Here is a 21,302-nt window from a genome sequence, read left to right as displayed (position 1 = left end):
GAGACAATAAAAAGATCAGTGGTGGTCCAGGGTTAGGGGAGAGGAATGAATAGGTGAAGCATTATTTTTAGCACTATTCTATATGATACTATAAAGATGGATACATGTCCTTACACATTTGTCCAAACCCACAGAATGTAAAACACCGAGTGTACCCTAATGTAAACTATGGACTTTGGATGATTATGATGTGTCAGAGTAGGTTCATCAATTGTAACAAATGTTCCACTCTGGTGGAGGATGTTGATAATAGGAGAGGCTGTGCATGTGGAGGGGCTAGGAGTATATGGGAAATCTCTGTACCTTCTGCTCAATTTTGCTGTGAACCTAAAACTAACCTAAAAAGTCCTAACCCTAAAAACTCCAACAAAGTACTGCTATTCAGACTATTTTTTAAAACTTTCTGAACTCAACAGTTAGAAAACAATCTAATTAGAAAATAGCAAGGGAATTCCTTGGCAGTCCAGTGGACTGTACTCTGCACGTTCACTGCCAAGGGCCTGAGTTCGATCCCTGGTGAGGGAATTAAGATCCTGCAAGTCGTGCATGGCGCAGACAAAAAAAAAAAAAAAAAAAAAAGCAAAAGATTTGGACTCTTCAGTAAAGGGGGTATACGGATGGCAAGTAAGCACATGAAAAGATGTTTAATGTCTTTAGCTATAAGGGAAATGCAAGTTAAAACCACAATAGAGAGTTCGGGTCTTTTGAGGATGAGCTGCCTGTTCTCCATCCTTGGTGCCCTGCAGTAAACGCTGTACTTTCCCTCACCACATCCCAGTGTCAGTAAATTGGCTTTGCTGGGAGGCTGGCGAGGGGATACAAGTTCGATTCCCTAGAAAGAGTCTATATTCAGGAGGAAGTAATCCCAGAAGAGGAAAACAGGCAGATCAAGATGTGTAGCTCTGTGGCTGCCAAGTTGTGGTTTTTGACAGATTGTCGAATCAGTGAAGACTATCCCCCAAAAGAGATCTTACGAGCATTAAAGGCCAAATGTTGTGAGGAGGAACTGGACTTTAGGGCTGTGGTGATAGATGAGGTGGTGCTAACAATCGAGCAAGGAAACCTGGGTCTTTGTATCGATGGAGAACTAATTACTGCCTATCCTCAGGTGGTGGTAGTGAGAGTACCAACCCCTTGGGTGCAAAGTGATAGTGACATCACTGTTTTGCGCCATCTAGAGAAGATGGGAAGCCGGTTGATGAACTGACCTCAAGCCATCCTGAACTGTGTTAATAAGTTCTGGATGTTTCAAGAGTTGACAGGTCATGGTGTTCCTCTGCCAGATACTTTCTCTTACAGTGGTCATGAAAATTTTGCTAAAATGATTGATGAAGCAGAAGTACTGGAGTTCCCAAAGGTGGTGAAGAATACACGGGGTCATAGAGGCAAAGCGGTTTTATTGGCTCACGATAAGCACCCTTTGGCTAATCTAAGCCATCTTATTTGCCATGAAGCTCCATACCTATTTCAGAAGTATGTTAAAGAGTCTCATGGAAGGGATGTACATGTCATTGTTGTGGGATGTCGTGTGGTTGGCACAATGTTACGCTGTTCAACAGATGGGAGAACGCAAAGAAACTGCTCACTAGGTGGTGTCGGGATGATGTGCTCATTGAGTGAACAAGGGAAGCAGCTAGCTATCCAGGTGTCTAACATCCTGGGATTGGATGTGTGTGGCATTGACCTGTTGATGAAAGACGACAGCTCCTTCTGTGTCTGCAAGGCCAATGCAAATGTAGGTTTCATCACCTTTGATAAGGTGTGTAATCTAGATGTAGCTGGTATCATAGTGGACTATACCGCCTTCCTTCTGCCCTCTGGCCGGCTCACCCGGCATATGTCCCTGCTCTCCGTGGTGTCCACGGCCAGTGAGACTAGTGAGCCGGAGTTGGGTCCCCCAGCCAATATTTCTGTCGACAACATGAGCGCAAGTTCCAGCTCTGTTGACAGTGGCCCTGAAACCACGGAGCGAGAGCTGCTCACCAAGCTCGCAGGGGGCCTAATCAACAGAAACCAACTGCTAGCCAATGAAATCAGACTCCTTGTGGAGTGATTCCACCAGTAAATAATTAACCAGCAAAACCCTTGTAAAACTTTTTTTCTTTTTCTTTCTTTCTTTTCTTTTTTAAACCAACTTGCAATGCTGTTCATGGAAAATGCTCAGGAAGATGAGAGAAAATTGAGCAGGATTAGTTAGGAGAGAAGAAGGGGGAGATAGACGAGACATTTGCTACTAAGATGTTACTGACTTTGATTTACAAATCCTGCAGATAGAGAGGCAGAAGAGGTGAGATACAGAAAAATGTCAGGCTCTCATAGGTACCCTTTTAAATTACCCAAAAATGTGTAGGCTCTCAGGTCATGAAGAACATAATTTTTTTCATGGTTTTTGTACAGTTGGTACAAATTTCAGAGTTGTGTAACTTCACATTGTGTTGTAATCGGTGAGGAAGACATCTATGTAAATTATAACTTTTTTTATACAAATCTGAACATTCAGCCTGTACACTATTATCTAGGAGCTTTATGTTCATAGTTATGAAATCTTGAGGGGCTCCTTTATTGACTTTTCCCCCCTTAATTTGGGTGGGAGGGCAATGTGAATGTGACCCAATAAAGGTTTTTTTTAATGATAAAATTGGCATGTTTGCATGATAAAAGGGAAATGAACAGTATTGCAATGCGTGGCACACAAAATAACATTTACTCCATTGTAGATAAAATTGCACTAGTTAAAAATATGTGCATTGACTTGTATTTGTTAGTATTTTAGCCTTTTTTGAAAGATATATGCTCTGTTAATGTTGCTTTTTTTTAAAATACGTGTGAGTATTAACATTCCCTGATCTATGCCTGCATCTTTAACAATGGCCAAAGTGAAGAAAATGCTACCTTTTTTGTTAACAAGACACTGACTTGAAACATGTGCATTTAAAGCCTTTTATTTTTTTCCTTTTTCTTTTGGTGGTTGGGTATTTAAAGAATAAGGACAAGGAAAAATATTTTGGGGGGGCAAATGAAGGGTCTATAAGTTCCTAAGTATAAAGTTGAAGTGATTTCTAATATCAGCGTTATATATCTGCATTTTTCACATTTTAGGACAGTGTCTGTGTGTGCATGCGTGTGCGTGTATGTGCGCACGCATGCACGCTTGCATGTTTATGTACTTTGCTTTTTGTTTATACCAACCAATCAAAAAGGGTAGATTCTAGAAAATGGAGCATGATGGGAAACAGTTTTTTACTTAAAAAAAAATTGAGTTGTTTCATGACTATAATCTACTGGGTAGAGGTACTCACCTAGAGACATGAGGAAAATAGCTGCTTCTTAGGCTTTTGTGTATCTGTATGTTGTTTGCTTTTTTTCTTTGGTTCTAGACTGTTCAGTGTATGATCTATTCCAGTCTACATGCTTTTCCTCTGCTTCTTGCTGTGCATTTTCTCCTATTACACATAGGTTTGGGGGTGGGGGTGACTGAACATTTTTGTTTGGGAAATTATTTAGCAGTATTAAGTCTCTTATAGCCCTACTCTGAAGTCTTCAATATACTACTCTTTATATTACTTTATTTCTGAATTTATAAAAGCCCCCAAACTGCATATAAAATGAGACTTTAAACATGGGTAAAACTATCCCAATGAATGGTTTGGAAGGTGTGTTAAGAAATGGAGATGCTCCAGAGCTCAACATAATTTTTTTAAGAAGCAAGTTCCATCTCCCTACAACCCTCTGAAGCTTTTTACCCAAGTCCTTTCTTGCCTCTCCAGTGCTTTTTTTCTTCAGATGGACCTTAAATATAAATTCTTGGACACTACTAGAGAGACTTCGAGGCAATAAGATCAGTATTAACCAGCTCTAACAGAGGTTTGATCATGCTTACTTGTACAGTTTTCCCCCCATTTAAAAAAAGGAATGTAATAAAACTTGTTTTTTCCATAGAATTAAATAATATTAAAATGGAAAAAAAACCCACAATAGATATCACTGCACATCTACTAGACCAGTTAAAATAAAAAATAATGTCAATACAAATGCTGGTGAGCTCAGGGAGAAACTAAATCTCTCATACGTCACTGGTGGGAGTGTAAAATGGTACAACCACTCTGGAAAATAGTTCGGCAGTCTCTTCCAAAGTTAAATATATACTTACCATACAACTTAGCAATGCTACTCCTGAATATTTACCCAGAAAGAAATGAAAATGTATGTTTGTTCAAAAGCACATATATGGGGCTTCCCTGGTGGCGCAGTGGTTGAAAGTCTGCCTGCCAATGCAGGGGACACAGGTTCGTGCCCCGGTCCGGGAAGATCCCACATGCCGCGGAGCAGCTGGGTCCGTGAGCCATGGCTGCTGGGCCTGTGCGTCCGGAGCCTGTGCTCCGCAACGGGAGAGGCCACAACAGTGAGAGGCCCACGTACCGCAAAAAAAAAAAAAAAAAAAAGCACATATATGAATGTTTATAGCAGCTCTATTTATAATCATGATAAACTGGAAACAACCTAAATGTTCTTCATTGGAACTATTCTATATCTTAATTGTGGTAGTGTTTACAGGATTATATACATATGTCAAAACTTGCAGAATGACCAACCAGGTGAATAATGATGCTATTAACTGAAATGGGGATGACTGGGGGAAAAGCAAGTTTCAGGAATGTGGAGTCAAGTGTTGTTTTTCAGACATGCTATGTTTGAGAAGACTATTTGACACTAAGTAGAAATGGTATGTTTGACCTTGGAGCTAAGGAGAGTAGTCAGAAATGGAAGTATAATTTAGGATTCATCAGCATTCTGGTGGAATCTTTACATCAAAAGCACACCATCAACAATCACCAGATCAATGTGACCTTGGTTATTTTGACACTGGGCAGTGTGGGTACAGACTACCAACTGTATTTTCTTTATCTTTTTTTAAAAAAATTCTTCTTTATGTATTTTCTTCATTAGTTGTGACATGAATGTGAATGAGACTGAAGTTATTTCCCCATGTTACTTACAACTAAGTCTAGATGTATCTGTCAAAGGACTTTAAACAGAACTTTTACCTTTGACCCACCTATTTTGTGAGCATCAAGTTGCAGCTCAAAACAGGGCTAGGGCCTCGAACTCTTGAACTACTGTGAGCTACAAAAGATGCCAGAGTTGATTGATCCTATAAAAATGATTTATTGTACATATGCATGTGTGCATATGATTCATAAATATTTTCAGCAAATTGAAAACATATTTTAAACGTATGGAAATTAGCAGAAATAAAAATGAACAATAGATAGTAAGGGGAATAAAATACTTGATTTGTAACTTCGTGGAAGTAAAAAAAAAATTGCTTAAACAAATCCATCCTATGTAAATAAGAAGTTAAAAGGAAAAGTCAGCTCCAATGTACTCTACATTTGTACTTCTGTAGTCAGAGCATTTTGTTTTCTGTTTTGTCTTGGAATTGGTTCCCTTATATAACACATGTCAAAATAGCTGGAAAAATGTGATTAACAATTGCCAGCTGAAATTCTTGTCCCACAAGGACAACTCCCTGCTGGCTCCTTATTTTCTTCTCATATTTTGGGTACTGGGAGCTAGTGGTTGGAGCACAGGCAGGCAGGCAGTGTGGCTCTACAGGAGAGAGAATTCCAGGGTTGGGCCTTCCCACTTTGCAGCTATCATTAATTTCCTACATCTTCTTGCCAAAGCCCCTTTAAGACTCACTGTGGTCTCACACAGGGTGTGGTCAGCAGGAATTTTGCCATTATCCAGATTCCTGTAGGAGCCCAATCTTGCCAACGTATAATTTAGGTGCTTAAGGAAGAGGGAAAGGTGAACCAACACTAACGCCTTGGCCTTGATTTCCTCATCCACCAAAGAAGCACAGCCTTGTACACATTCAAGAGCTTACCTTCTAGGGGAGGTTTTGAACAAATATACAGCCAAATTCTAATTTTGGTTTCACCAAATGTGCTGTTTTGGACATCTAGCAACCTCTCAATTTTCCAGTAAATGCTCTACAATGAAGCTCATAAATGTAGTTAGAAAGTTCCTTTGATAGAAGACCCTGCTGGAAGGAATACATTCAAAATGGATAGCATAGTTTTTGCCACATGGGTACTCAGAAAAAATTTTTTTTTAATTTTTTTGTTTTTTTTGAGTTGAGCTCCTTAGATTACTGGAAAATAATACTAATGGGCATTTGCTAAAACAATTATAAGAATAAGAGAAATAATTCTAAAAATTCTTTAGTTTTTAGGGTGCTAAGTAAATCTTATGATATCGACATGCCCTCTTCCCTATGTCTCAGGTACTGTCCTTTCTTGCTCATACCAGATTCCCTTTCACTACCTTCAATCAAGCAACTGATCAATATTTATAGAACATTTACGATATAACTGGCACCATAAAAGGCACCAGGGAGGATCCAGAAGATGTGGAATGCATGGTCTTTGCCCTCAAGTAGTTTATAATTTATTTATGAAATACTAAAATTCAAAACAGCAGCAAATGACATATACCATCTAAGTGTTATATCAATACCTTAGAGATGTAACCATAATCTGAGGCAAGGGAGGTTAGTGAAGATTGGAGTGCTTAAGAAAAGTTTTATGAATCTCATCTTTCTCCTGAGGAGGAAAGTGGGGAAGGAGGAAGGTCGCGTGTGTGGAATCTTGGAGCTCGGAGCCTAGAGAACAACAATACCATTTCTCACTAAGCAGGCAATCGTGTGACAAAGTTCAAAGAGACAACACGTGTAGATTTATCAAAATGGGGTGCCAAGATAGTTTAGAACTGTGTTGTCCAATATGGTAACCACTAGACACATGTAGCTATTTAAATATAAATTAAAATCAAGTAAAATTAACATTTCATTTCTTCAGTCTCACTAGCCACATTCAAATGCTCAATGGCTATATGTGGCTAGTAGTACCATATTGGACAGTACAAATATCAAACAGTCTCATCATTACAGAAAGTTCTCTTGGACAATGCAGGTCTGGAACCATTGAAGTGTGAAGGAAGCTTGAAAGGATTCCCCAAGCCATTGGCATATTGCTGCAGCTGCTTTCTTTATGCTTTCTGTGGACACAAGGTTTCCAGAATCCAAAAGAGGTTTAATTATTTTAAACAAATAGATGTTGAGCACCTATTAATACAAGGCTGGGGAATGTGATAGACATAAAAGTGAATCAAGCAGATTCCAGTCCTCAAAGAGCTGAATACCAGGGGGAAAAAAGATGTGAGCACAAACAACTGTCACACAAAATTTAAAGTGATAAGTATCCTTAGGGGAATAAAATTAAACATGTAGGAGTTCAAGGAAGGGGCAGATTACTTCTATTTGAAGATTTCAACAAGGCTTCTGAAATAAGGCATTATTTGAGCAGAACCTTGAAAAGGCAGTGGGTGCGGTAGAAAATAATCCCTGGGAACCAAGAGGCCAGAGATGATCTTTAGGTTCAGCTATGCCCTAACTAACTATGTGACCTTGGGTAAGTCAGGCTCCAGGCCTCAGTTTCTTTATCGGTTGAGTAACGGTAGCAAAGGAGAAACCAAATTTCCAGATGGCGTGTCCAATGCCAGCAAAGGCACAGGGACAGATGGTTGTGTGCACAAGAAATCTAATAGTCTAATTAATGCTGAGGTGCTGTCACTATACGCCTGCCTTAAAACTTGTGCCTGGGCATTATGTAACTCTAAGACAACTCAAGAATGTTTGTTTGCAAGGATAAAAAGCCACCATCACAAAAACAAAAGCTAGATTTTGGTAATGCCTCCCCCACTCTACCTTATTGCCATACAACATCGTGTACATTTGTAAGGTGCCCAATATGGTGATTGGATACACTTATATATTGCAAAATGATTGCCATTACAGCATTAGCTAACACCTCCATCACATCGCATAATTACCACTTCTTTTTTTGTGGTGAGAACATTTAAGATCTACTCTCTTAGCAACTTTCTGGTATATTATACATTATTATTATCCAGAATCACCATCTGTACATTAGATCCCCAGAACTTATTCATCATATAACTGAAAGTTTGTCCCTTTTGACCAACATTTCCCCATTTCCCCCACTCCCTAGCCCCTGGTAAACACCATTCTATTCTCTGCTTCCATGAGTTCAGCTGTTTTAGATTTCACACATAAGTGAGATACAGTGTTTGTCTTTCTCTGTCTAACTTATTTCACTCAGCATAATGCCCTCAAGGTCCATCCATGTTGTTGCAAATGGCAGGATTTCCTTCTTTCTCGTGGCTGGATAACATTCCATTGGAATTATATATATATATATATATATATATATATATATATATCACATCTTCTTTATCCATTCATCTGTTCATGGACACTTAGGTTGTTTCCATATCTTGCCTATTCTGAATAATGCTGCAATAAGCCTGGGAGTGAAGATATCTCTTCAAGATCCTGTTTTCATTTCCTGTGTATATATATCCAGAAGTGGGATTGCTGGATCATATGGTAGTTCTATTTGTAATTTTTGAAGAACCTCCATACTGTTTCCTATAGTGACTATATAAATTTATATTCCCACCAACAGTGTTCCCTTTTCTCCACAGCCTCGCCAATATGTGGGTCTCTTGTCATTTTGATGATAGCCATTTTAATAGATGTAAGACAATATCTCGTGGTTTTGATTTGCATTGACAATTGTGATGTTGAATACCTTTTCATGTACCTGTTGGCCACTTACATGTCGTCTTTGGGGAAATGTCTATTTGGTATCTCTGCCCATTTTTTAATGTGACTGTTTGACACTTTTGCTATTGAGTTGTATGAGTTCTTTACATATATTGGTATTAACTGCTTATCAAATATATGATTTGCAGCAATCTTCTCCCATTCCATAGGTTGCCTTTTCATTGTTTTGCTTGTTTCTTTTGCTTTGCAGAAGCATTTTAGTTTGATGTAGTCCCACTTATTAATTTTTGCTTTTGTTGCTTGTGCTTTTGGTGTCATATTCAAAAAATCATTTCCAAGACCAATGTGAAGGAGAATTTCCCCTATGTTTTCTTCTCAGAATTTTACAGTTTTGGATATTGTGTTTAAGTCTTTAATCCATTTTGAGTTAATTTTTATGAGTGGTTTAAGATAGGGGTCCAATTTCATTCTTTTCCATGTGGTTATCCAGTTTCCCAAGGCCATTTATGGAAGAGACCATTCTTTCCCCTCTGAGTATTCTTGGCTCCCTTTTCAAATATTAGTTGACCATATGTGAAGGATTTATTTTTGGGATCTCAATTCTGTTTCATTGGTCTATGTATCTATTTTTGTGCCAGTACCATACTGTTTTGATTACTACAGCTTTGTAGTATAGTTTGAAATTAAGACATGTGATGCCTCCAGCCTTGTTCTTTCCCAGGATTGCTTTGCCTATTCAGAGTTTCTTGTGGTTTCATTTGGTTATGTCTTAATAGTTCAGATTAAATATGAGAAGTAAAGCCAAACAAATGGAAGCAATAGTATTTGTATTTAAATATGGTTTTTAAGTGGAACTAGAGGATGACTCCATTAATTTGGTCCCCTCTGGGAAAAGGTTTTATTCATGGAAAATATGAGTGAGAGCCACACTTTGGGAAGCAAGAAATAAAATTACAGGACATTTCTGAGGGGGAAGAAAAGCAAGTCAGAGTCTGAAGCTGAGAAATCACTATTGAACAGGCTGTTAAAGGATAAAGCTGACATGAAAAGAGCAAAGCCAAGAACATGGTAGTTAAAATAAAATGTGGGTCATATGTGGAATGTGGAGTCCCTTGTTAAGAAGCAGACAGAAAATAGTGCATAAGTGAAATACCAGCTCAGCAGGTTTATAGATCTCTATCTCTAGAGCGATTATGAATATATAGAGAGAAGTATTTTCATTTTGCAGCTGTACCAAAGCATCTGTCAGTAGTTCCATTATCATTTTCTTGTGCATTTATTTTTATATCCACACAGAAAGATTAGAGTAGGTAAAAATATATGCACTGTGTGTACAAATATACTGAAATATTTATTTAATGGTTAAAATTAAAAGTTCCTGGAAATTGTTTTTCTAACCCCACAGCTCCCTACTGGCTAAGGGCACATTTCTCAGTCCCTTACTCTTCACCTAAAAACCTGAAAATAAGATCCAATATAAGCCCAGGGAAGAGACATAGCTATTATAAATAGAGATATCATGTAATCATCTACCCATCCAAGTTTTTAAAATAGATTGAAATGCTACTCTCTCCAAGATTTATAGAATTTGCTTTAAAAATAAATATGTGGACTTCCCTGGTGGTCCAGTGGTTAAGAATCCATGTTGCAATGCAGGGGACACCAGTTTGATCCCTGGTCAGGGAACTAAGATCCCACGTGCCGCGGGGCAACTAAGCCCGCACGCCGCAACTACTGAGCCCACGTGCCACAACTAATGAGTCTGTGCACCACAACTAGAGAGAAGCCCACGCACTACAACGAAGAGCCCAACTGCAATGAAGAGCCCATGTGCTACAATGAAAGATCCCGTGTGCCGCAGCTAAGACCCGATGCAGCCAAAAAATAAATAAATATTTAAAAAAATTTAAATTAATTAAATGTGAATTTTGTATGTATATGGCTGAAATCCATACTTATATTTGTTCAAGAGCCCTTAAACCCAGACTGATGTCACTTTTTCTATTGCTATAGATGACCGTCATTACTGCATGAAATTAACCAGATAAGGTTAATTGTTAGGTACCATAATTAAGAGAATGGAATTAGCTTTTGTTTGACAAATTCAATTGCATGTTCTTTTTTCCTTTTGCTTTATTTTCTTTTTCTAAAACATGAACTCCAGAAGGTAGAGTTAACATTTAGTCAGGATCAATTTTAAGTGAAAGACTGCTATAAGAACTCACATGTCAAATGGGTCCTTCAACTTCTGCAATGAATTACTAACATATATTTTAAAGAAAATTACCCATGTCATCTAAGTTTTCAACTTGGTTGGCCTAAAGTTATTCATATTATTCTGTTTTTTATAGTGCAGTGATTTGTGATTTTGTGATTCTGTTCTGCATGCATGGTTGTACCCTCTTTATGATTCCTAGTATTGTTTATTTGTGCCTTGTTTTCCTTGATCAGTCTTGTTAAAGACTGTGTATCCCTACTAGATTTTTTTTCTAAGAACTAACTTTTGGTTGTATTTATTTACTCTGTTATGACTTTGCTTTCTATTCAGCCTTTCTGCTCTTATTTTTATTCATGTTTTCTGTTATGGATCAAATTGTGTCCCCCTTCCTCCAAAAGATGTTGAAGTCCTAACCCCTGGTACCTCACCATGTGACCTTATTTGGAAGTAGGGCCATTGCACATGGAATTAGTTAAATTGTCATGAGGTCATACTGCAGTAGAATGGGTCCCTAATTCAACATGACTGGTGTCCTTATAAGAGGAGGAGAATTTGGCCACAGACACAGGTGCAAAGGGAAGACGATGTGAAGATGCACAGAAGGAATGCCATGTGAAGATAGGATTAGAGTGATGCATCTATAAGCCAAAGAACACCTGAGATGCCAAAAGCTAGGAGAGAGGCCTGGATAATTCCTCCCCTTCAGAGGGAGCATGGCCCTGCCTACATCTTGATTTCAGACTTCTGGCCTCCAGAACTGTGAGCCAATAAATTTCTGTTGTTTTAATCCACCCAGTCTGTGGTACTTTGCTATGGCAGCCCTAGGAAACTAACGTACCTTCCTTCTCTACTCTTTAAGTTTATTACTCTATCGTTTTTCCAGTTTCTACTTTGAATGCTTACCTTGTTTATTTTCAATCTTTTTCTTAATAAAAAAAAGGATATACCTTTATCTCTAGATAATGCCTGATTCATTTTTGTAATTTTCATTGTGATTTCCTTTTTAACCTTGAGTTATTTGGTTGTAAATTTTTAAGTTTTGAAGCATGCAGAAATTTAAATATTTTAGTTGATTTAAAATATTTGATTTCCAATTTAATTGAATTATAGTCAGACTATGTTTGCTATTGATTGTTTTTTAATTTTCTGAGACTAATTTTTAACCTATTAGGTGATACATTTCTTTTGTAAAAGTTCCATAGATACTGAAAAAGAATATACTGTATATATCCTTTATTTGCTTGGTTCAGAGTATTACATGCATTAGATTTATGTATTAGATCAAACTTTTAAATTTGGTGTTCAAATATTCTGAGGAGTTGCTAATTTTAAAAATTCTGTTTGATCTATCAAAGGTGTGTTAAAATTCTTTACCATGATACTGGACTGGTAAATTTCTCTATAATATAGTCAGTTTTTCTTTACGTATTTAGAGGTACCTACAGGTTTGTGACTGTTACATATCACATATGTCATGTTATTATGTAGTGTACCTCTTTATCCTTATTAATTTTTGTGTTTTTAAATTCTATTGCATCTGTTATTAAGATTTCTATACCAACTTTCTTTTTGTTAATATTTTTTTACTGAAAATCATTTTCTATTCTTATATTTCTTTTATTTTTCCAAATGATTCTGTTTTAGATATGTCTGTTGTGTATAGTATATAACTGATTTTGGTATTTTATGCATTCTGATAATATCTTTGTTATAAATCAATTTTTAACACATTTATGTTTGCTGAGGTTAACAATAATATTTGAACTTATTTTTAACTCTCTTTTCATTGGATTTTTACCATCTTTTGCTGTTTTTTCCCCACTTTTCCTGCCTTCTCTTGCATTGAAAACATTTTCTGCATTCCCTGTTTCCTCTTCTGCTGGCTTAGGAGCCAGAATTGGTATTTTATTTATTCTAGTAGGCATCCTCAAACTAACAGACATACTTAACTATTCCATTTTCTGAGAACATCTAAAGTTATTCAGTATTTTTTTTTTTTTTTTTTTTGCGGTACGCGGGCCTCTCACTGCTGTGGCCTCCCCCGTTGCGGAGCACAGGCTCAGGACGCGCAGGCTCAGCGGCCATGGCTCACGGGCCCAGCCGCTCCGCGGCATATGGGATCCTCCCAGACCGGGGCACGAACCCGTATCCCCTGCATCGGCAGGCGGACTCTCAACCACTTGCGCCACCAGGGAGGCCCTATTCAGTATTTTTATCCTTTTCCCTGACATGAAACTGATCTTAGCATATATTAACTTCCCCTTGAATAATTCTCGTCTTCTTTTCCCATCCTTTACCCCCTCTAGTTTTTTCACTTTTGTTCAGAGTTTTGTCTAGAGTTCATCCTTTAAATAAAGGCAAGAAATGGTGAGTTTTGTAAGAAACTTAAATTAAATTTACTAATCTAATTTATCAATTTCTCTGTTTATCATTATCAATCTCTGTTCTCTTTTGTTTTTGCTGAAATGCATTCTTTTCTTAATATTTATTTATTTATTTGGCTGCATCGGGTCTTAGTTGCCTGCACAAAGGATCTTCATGCCACGTGGAGAATCTTTGTTGCAGCACGCCAACTTAGTTGCGGCACGCCAACACCTTAGTTGCGGCATGTGGGATCTAGTTCCCTGACCAGGGATCGAACCCGGGTCTCCTTCATTGGGAGCACGGAGTCTTAGCCATTGGACCACCAGGGAAGTCCCTGCTGAAACACATCCTTGCTACTTATTTTCATGAGGGTCTCTCAGTGGAAATATTTTAATCACTGTCTTTTTGAAAATGTCTTTGACCCTCACTGTTAAATAATAGTTTAAAGAGATATAAGATTTTTGTATTCTCAGCTATTTTCCCTCAGGACTATAAAGATATTATTTCATTTTCTTCTGGCATTGGTTTCTACACATGAAAAGTCAGCTATCAATCAAATTCTCATTTCTATTAAGGTGATATGTCTTTTCTCTCTAACAGCTTTTAGGTTCTATATTTATCTTTGATGTTACACAGTTTCACTAAGATATGTGGATTTATGTTTATCTCGCTTGGCACTTTATATGGCTCGTCAATCTGAGATCACAGATCTTTCTTTAACTGTGGAAAATTCTTAGCTATTACCTCTTTAAATAGTGGTTCCTCGCCATTCTTTTCATCCTCATTTTCTAGAACTCCTTGTAGATGTTATGTTGAAGTCAATCAATTGGTCCTCTCTGTCTCTTAACTGCTCTCTCACATTTTTTTTTGTCTCTTGTCTTTCTGTCCTGTTTCCTGGGTGAAATCCTCAGCATCATCTTCAATTCATTCATATTCTCTTTAACTATTTCCAGTCTAGAGCTTATCTCATCTGTTGAATTTTTATTTTGATGACGCTATTTTTCATTTCCAAGATTTCTAGTTGTTCTTTTTAGTATCCATCCATTCTGATTTCATTTATGCTGGCATTTTCCTCACAATGTCTTGCTCTTTTTTTTTAATGAGTTATTCCTTCACATATCTCTTTGAGCATTCTAAACATATTTAAATCTTTTCTGAGATGGTTCCATAACATTAGTTTCAACAGTAATAAATTCATGTTCTTTTGTTTTGTTGGCTATCTTTCTTAGCATTGGGTTTTGATTGAAGAGCTCATTTTGAGACTAGGCTTGCATTCCCTCTCTCTTTCTCTTCTTCCCTCAACCCCCAGTGTGCTTTCTCTTTCCTGTCTAGTGGTTTTGTGATTGCCCTCATTCTGCATTTGGCTCTGTGGACCCCAGTTCAGACCCAGATCTACTAACAGAGCTTCAGAGATCCAGCCCACAGTGACTGAGGACAGCACAGATCCAGGCACCAAACCAGGTAATGGACTGCTCCCTTTCCTGGTCACAAGGTTATATCTGTGTCCTGTCTTTCCGCTAAGTCCACAGTTTGCTAAAAGCTGTAGCCCCAGGCAGGAATAACTTCTTTTTCAACCTCCTTTCATGAATAAGAGGAGGCTGCCTCTGCCTCTGGCTTCAAGCAGTGAACCTGGCTTCAGTCTCCCATCTCGGCATGGAACTTTTTTATTTTAATTTACCCTGGAGGAGCCAAACTCCAGCTAACATTGCCTGGTTCCAGACCTAGAGCCCAGTAAGTTTGTGGCTTCCGCTCAGCATGAGCTTTGTATTTCTGTCCCAATTCTGGGCCGCAGAAGTGTTTATTTAGTTTTTAAGCTTGATAAATTTCATTTATCATTGCTATGTGTTTGGAGTAAAGATGTGTCAAAGAACAAACTTTCAGAGCTGCTTGGACTAGGTTTGCGTGCTGACTTCTTCAGTGAACTAAAGACTCTGTAATGCATTCAGTTCAATCTTTAGTTCCCTCTTAGATAAGGACAGTATTTAGCCTGTGGTGACATGTCATAACTAAAACAATGTCAAAAGCATGGTTCTTTAAATGCTTTTATCTTAACACCTGATTATCTAATAATTAACTTGGTTACCCAATGATCTAATTCAGTTGTCATGATACTGAAAATACCATACTTTCCAACTTCCAGTTAATTTTCTTATCTACATTTTCATAGAATAACAAGCAATTTTTTTTAATGAAAAAGAAAGATGGGGGAAATGTCATCTCTTAACCCCTGAATTCTGGAATCTTCTAATGATTATTTTTACCAAGTAAATAAACCCAGGAGTAAATGAAATGTGGTTTACTGCTATGCTTCCTGGAATTTCTTGCAGCCAACTCAGGATAATAGCATCTCAGAGTTGGAAGAAATTCTTCATATGACCACACCGGATTTTTTTTCCTGTTGGTCTGCGTCATATTTGTGAAGGTTAGTGACTAAAAGGCTGAGACTTTAGAAAGTCCTGTGGCAAAGGTAAAAGCCCACTTCAAAGGAAGTTCAGACATTCAGCTTGTTTCTTTGAAGAGAATTCGTTTCCATGCAAAATGTTCTGAAAACTTTCTGATGGGACCAGAGAGAGCAGAGAAGCCTGTTTTCCCCTTCATTTTACTATAAATGGAGTCACATTGCCAGTGTCATGCTGGTACATGTTTAACAACTAACTTTCCAGGAAAAAAAAATGTACTGTTTGTCAACTTCCATGTTGTCAATACTCCCCCTGTGGCTGATTTCAAGCTATCAGTGTGTCATCGCTAAACACAGAAGTAGAAGGAAATGCCCATAATAGGTTTTCTGGACGGATAGGACTCAGCTTCTGCACAGTACTGTGATAATGCCAAATCCAATAGAGACTTTCCAGACCTCAACTTGACCTCTCAGCAGCCTTCAGCATAGTTGCTTGTACCATTATTGAAACACTCTCCTTGGCTTTTCTGGCGGCCGTGCTGTCCCCTCCTCTCTCCTAAGCTTGGGCTAATGTAAGTCTCACTGCCAGCTCTTCCTATGCCTATATTGTTAGAGACACTCAGCACTCCTTCTGGAGCTTGTTGCTCATTTCTCTCTACATTTTCTCCCTGGGGGATCTCATCCAGTCCCATAGCTTTAAAAATCACCAAAATGCTGTTAACCCCCTTATTTTTATCTCCAGCCCAGACCTTTTTTCTGAGCTCCAGGCTTGATATCCAACTGCCTACTCAGATATCTCGGAGGCGACTCCAACTTAACTTATCCCAAAACTGAATTATTGACCCTCCTCCTCCCATGTCCCTTATCTAAATAAATGAAACTACCAGCTGTTCATTTGCTAAAACCACAAACCTAGGAGTCATCTCTGCAAGCTCCTTCCCCTTTGCTCATAACAGCCAACCCATTACCAAATACTACTGAAACCACTTTCGAAATATTTCTCAGATCTGTCCGTATCTCTCCATCTCCAAGCTCTCACCATCGCAAATGGACTACTGCCGCTGAACTCCTAAGCACTATCCCATCTTCTTCTCTTGCCCTTTCCTCCTGTGCTCCCCAGAACGGGCAGAGAGATCATTTAAAATGCCTTAAAGCCTGTACTGGTTTTCCACTGGATTTAACAGAAAATGAAACAACCTTACATGGCCTACAGGGCCTACATGATCAGATTTCAGTTTAATTCTCCAACCTTATCTCCTACCCCTCTCCTCCTCAACGACCACACTTTGGTCCCACAAGTTGTTGTTGTGTTTTTTTAAAATAAATTTTTATTTATTTAATTAATTTTGGCTGTGTTGGGTCTTTGTTGCTGCGTGCGGGCTTTCTCTAGTTGTGGTGAATGGGGGCTACTCTTTGCTGTGGTGCATGGACTTCTCATTGCAGTGGCTTCTCTTGTCGTGGAGCACAGGCTCTAGGCGCGCAGGCTTCAGTATCTGCAGCACGCAGGCTCAGCAGTTGTGGCTCACCAGCTCTAGAATGCAGGCTCAGTAGTTGTGGCTTGCGGGCTTAGTTGCTCTGCAGCATGTGGGATCTTCCCAGACCAGGGCTCAAAGCAGTGTCCCCTGCGTTGGCAGGAGGATTCTTAACCACTGTGCCACCAGGGAAGTCCCCCCACAAGTTGTTTAAGATTCTTAACATACATAATTCTGAGTATTGAGCTGTTTGCCTATTTCATGTCTATCTTTCCCCATTAGACTGTAAGCTTCATGAATGTAAGGACCATGTCTATTATGCTCATTGTATACCCAAGGCCTAGCCCATAGAAAGTACTCAATGCATATTTGTTGAAAGAAGTAATAAATAAATGAATGAAAACAAGATCATATTTTCAGATAAACCTTTTAAGGTTATATCTTTTGGACATGTACAAAGGGGTGATTGGAGTGGCTGTTGCCATTGAAGTTTTCCTAATTTTTCTTGTTTTTTGGCTGTGCCATGCGGCATGCAGAATGTGGAATCTTAGTTCCCTGACCAAGGATTGAACCCATGCCCCCTTCAGTGGAAGCACAGAGCCTTATCCACTGGACCGCCAGGGAATTCTCACCATTGAAGCTTTTAGAATTCTGTGACTGAAAAAAATTCACAATTCCTTTGATGACAGTACTCCTATAGCAATATAAAGTTGGAATAATTTATCCTGGAAAGAAAACATAGAAAACAAAACAAGGAAATGAATGACCTTCCCTGAGTATGATTAAAATGCAAAACAAATGATCAAGTAATCCACCACTAAGTAGATTTATTTTTATGAAGACAAGTGCTGAAGAAGGGAGTCTAGCATACAGGTTAGACCACATGTTCTGGAATTAGACTTGATTTCTGCCATTTAACTTGCTGTAGGAACTTGGTCAAATTTCTCAGCCTCTCATTTTCTTCATCTGTAAAGCAGGGACACTAATATCCCATACATCCTAGGGTATCTGTGAGATGATGCATTGAAAACACATTCCACCACCGAATTTACTCTACCCTTAATTTACTTAATTTCTCTGAGCTACAGTATTTTCATTTGTAAAACAATGTGTTTGTACTTCTTTTAAGACCTATCTGGTACAAAGGTTTTATTTTATTCTGCGTAGTTTTAATGCTCTCAGAGCCATCCCTACTCTCATTTGATGTGGGGCTTAAGGGCCCTGCTCTAATAGAGGACCCTGTATGGTGCACCCAGGCAGGAACAGGCTGTGTTCAGACACCATTCTGTCTGTTTGGTCTTTCCACATCCAGTACACCAAGTTCTAGAATCAACTTTTTAAAAAATGTTTTAAAAGTACTTATGATTTTTTTCTTCTTCTTTTCAAATGTAATACATGCTAGCAACTATACTTCATCAGGGCAGGGGTTGTACCCATCTCTATTTTCTCTTTTATTTATTTATTTTTCAGTGGGCTTTATTTTTCAGAGCAGTTTTAGGTTCATAGCAAAATCGAACAGAAGGTACAGAGATTTTCCATAAACCCCCTGTGCCCACACACCCACCATTATCAACATCCCCTGCCAGAGTGGAACATTTGTTACAATTGATGAACCTAAACTGACACATCGTAATCACCCAAAGTCCATAGATTACATTAGGGTTTACTCTTGGTGTTGTACCTTCTTTGGGTTTTGACAAATGTATAAATGTATAATGACATGCACCCACCAATTATAATATCACACAGAATAAATAGTTCACCGCACTAAAAATCCTCTATGTTCTGCCTATTCATCCTTCTTTCCCTCAACCCCTGGCCACCACTGATGTTTTTCCTGTCTCCATAGTTTTGCCTTTTCCAGAACTGTCATATAATTGAAATCATACAGGATTTCTTTTCAGTGCTGAATAGTATTCCATTGTCTGGATGTACCACTGTTTATGTATCCATTCACCTACTGAAGGACATCTTGGTTGTAACCAAGTTTTAGCAATTATGAATAAAGCTGCTATAAACATCTGTGTGCAGGTTTTTGTGTGCATGTAAGTTATCAACACCAAGGAATGTAATTGCTGGGTTTTTTAGTAAGAATATGTTTAGTTTTGTAAGAAATTGCCAAACTGTCTTCCAAAGTGGCCATACCATTCCATATTCTTACCAGCAATGAATGAGAGTTCCTGTTGCTCCACATCCTCACCAGCATTTGGTGTTATCAGTGTTTCTGACTTGGACATTCAGTAGATGTGTAGTGGTATGTCATCAATGTTTTAAGTTTGTATTTCCCATTTGTTTTAAATTTAAAACATCGCTGTTTTGCATTTGATGTGGAGCATTTTTTCATGTGCTTATCTGACATCTGCATATCTTCTTTGGTAAAGTGCCTGTTAAGGTCATTGGCCCATTTTTTTTTTTTTTTTTTTTTTTCTGTATGCGGGCCTCTCACTGTTGTGGCCTCTCCCGCTGCGGAGCACAGGCTCCGGACGCGCAGGCCCAGCGGCCATGGCTCACGGGCCCAGCCACTCCGCGGCATATGGGATCCTCCCAGACCGGGGCACGAACCCGTATCCCCTGCATCGGCAGGCGGACTCTCAACCACTGCGCCACCAGGGAGGCCCTTTTGGCCCATTTTTTAATCCAGTTTTTCATGTTCTTATTGTTGAGTTTTAATTTAAAATTTTTTTCCTTTTTATCCAAGTGATGCTTGCACATAATTTTGAGAAAAATCAAGTAATCTATAAGTATTAAAATCAGCATTTTCTTGAATCTACCCTCATTTCCTATGTCTTAGTGGCAACCCTTTCAACTAATTCATCTAGCAATTATTTCCATATTTCTAAAAACTAGACTTACATTGCAACTTTTTGATTTTTCAGTTCCAACATTATTTGTTAACTTCCCACATTGGAAGGTGAGGATTTAGTGTTCTCTCAACATCACAGTCCTCCCCCTGTATCTCATATCGACTCTCTCCTCAACTCCCATTCTACAATACAGTTGAAACCTAATTTTATTTTGATATTCAGTGTTTATACTATTTTGACTATATGGTATGATTAACAGCTAAGCAATGTGGTATACTATGTTGACTTTTTCTTTCCCAAACATTTTATTTTCCATAGTCCCTTTGTTTTTAAAATGTGTTTACTTTTTAGTGTACTTAAGACTGAGTCATCTCCAAATTCCTCCCCAGTTGTGCAAATATCTTCTCAATAGAGTTACTCACATTAAGTACTCCATTAATTTCATCTTTTTGAAGAAGTCTTTCCTGGAAACTTCTGATCCCCTTCAATCTGGATTGGTTACTCTCTAAACTGTCCTCTTGGGATCCCCCTTTACCATCTTCCTGAGGATTCCCTGAACTCCCTCCAGGTTGGATTGTCTGTTTCACAGATCCTATGTCTTCCTCTTTTTGGTTTACTCCCTTTTTTAGTGAAGAAAAATTTGGGAGTGCTTCCACGTCTGAAAATATTTTTAACCTACCTTCACACTTGCCTGAGATTTTGTCTATGTATAAAAGTCTAGATTTTAGATTATTTTCTTTCAGAATTTTGAAGACATTGTTCCTTTGTATTCTGGCTTCCAGTGAGACTGTTGAGAAGTGGGATGCTATTCTGATTCCTGATTCTTTATATAGTATCTGTTTTTTTCTTCTTGTAGAATATTTTCCTTGTCTTCAGTCTTCTGAAATTTCATGTTGACAGGCTTTGGTGTGAGGATATTTTCATTCAATGAGTTAGATATTCAGTGGGCCTTTCCTATTTGAAATTCATACCCTTATGCTCTGGGAAACTTGCCTGAATCTTTCTTTCTTCTTTACTTTTTAAATAGTATATTGTTCTTATTTCATGTGTTTAATATCTTCCCTTATCACTCTGAGCATATTAATTATAGCTTTTCTTTTGAAATACTCTTTTCCTCTCATCATCTCTGTTTCATCCAAGTTGCTTTTCCTGTTTGTTTTCTATCTTTCATATTAGAAGTTTTCCTCAAATGTCTAGTAACCTCTGGATGTCCACTTATATTTAAGAAAAGCATGCTAAGAAACAGATTGAAATCTTCATACACATGAGTGGGGCTTATTAGCTACAAGTATCACTGTAGGGTGATATGGCTAGAGTCCTCATTAGAGGATGCCCCCTGCCCCATCCATGTCAGTATCATTAGATCTTTTCTCAAGGGCTGGACAGATTCTTC

General features: G+C 38.3%; 1 protein-coding gene across 1 annotated transcript; it reads left to right on the top strand.

The window, feature by feature from the left end:
• Positions 1 to 892: 892 nt before the first annotated feature.
• LOC132483328 (beta-citrylglutamate synthase B-like) lies at positions 893 to 2,053 on the top strand. Its single transcript, XM_060088616.1, is given in 1 exon segment — positions 893 to 2,053. A coding segment is annotated over 1 exon segment (1,161 nt).
• Positions 2,054 to 21,302: the final 19,249 nt, after the last annotated feature.

Source organism: Mesoplodon densirostris, chromosome 2 (assembly GCF_025265405.1).
Source record: "Mesoplodon densirostris isolate mMesDen1 chromosome 2, mMesDen1 primary haplotype, whole genome shotgun sequence".
NCBI classification, from domain to species: Eukaryota; Metazoa; Chordata; class Mammalia; order Artiodactyla; family Ziphiidae; genus Mesoplodon; species Mesoplodon densirostris.
This window is presented reverse-complemented; position numbering and strand designations above follow the sequence as displayed.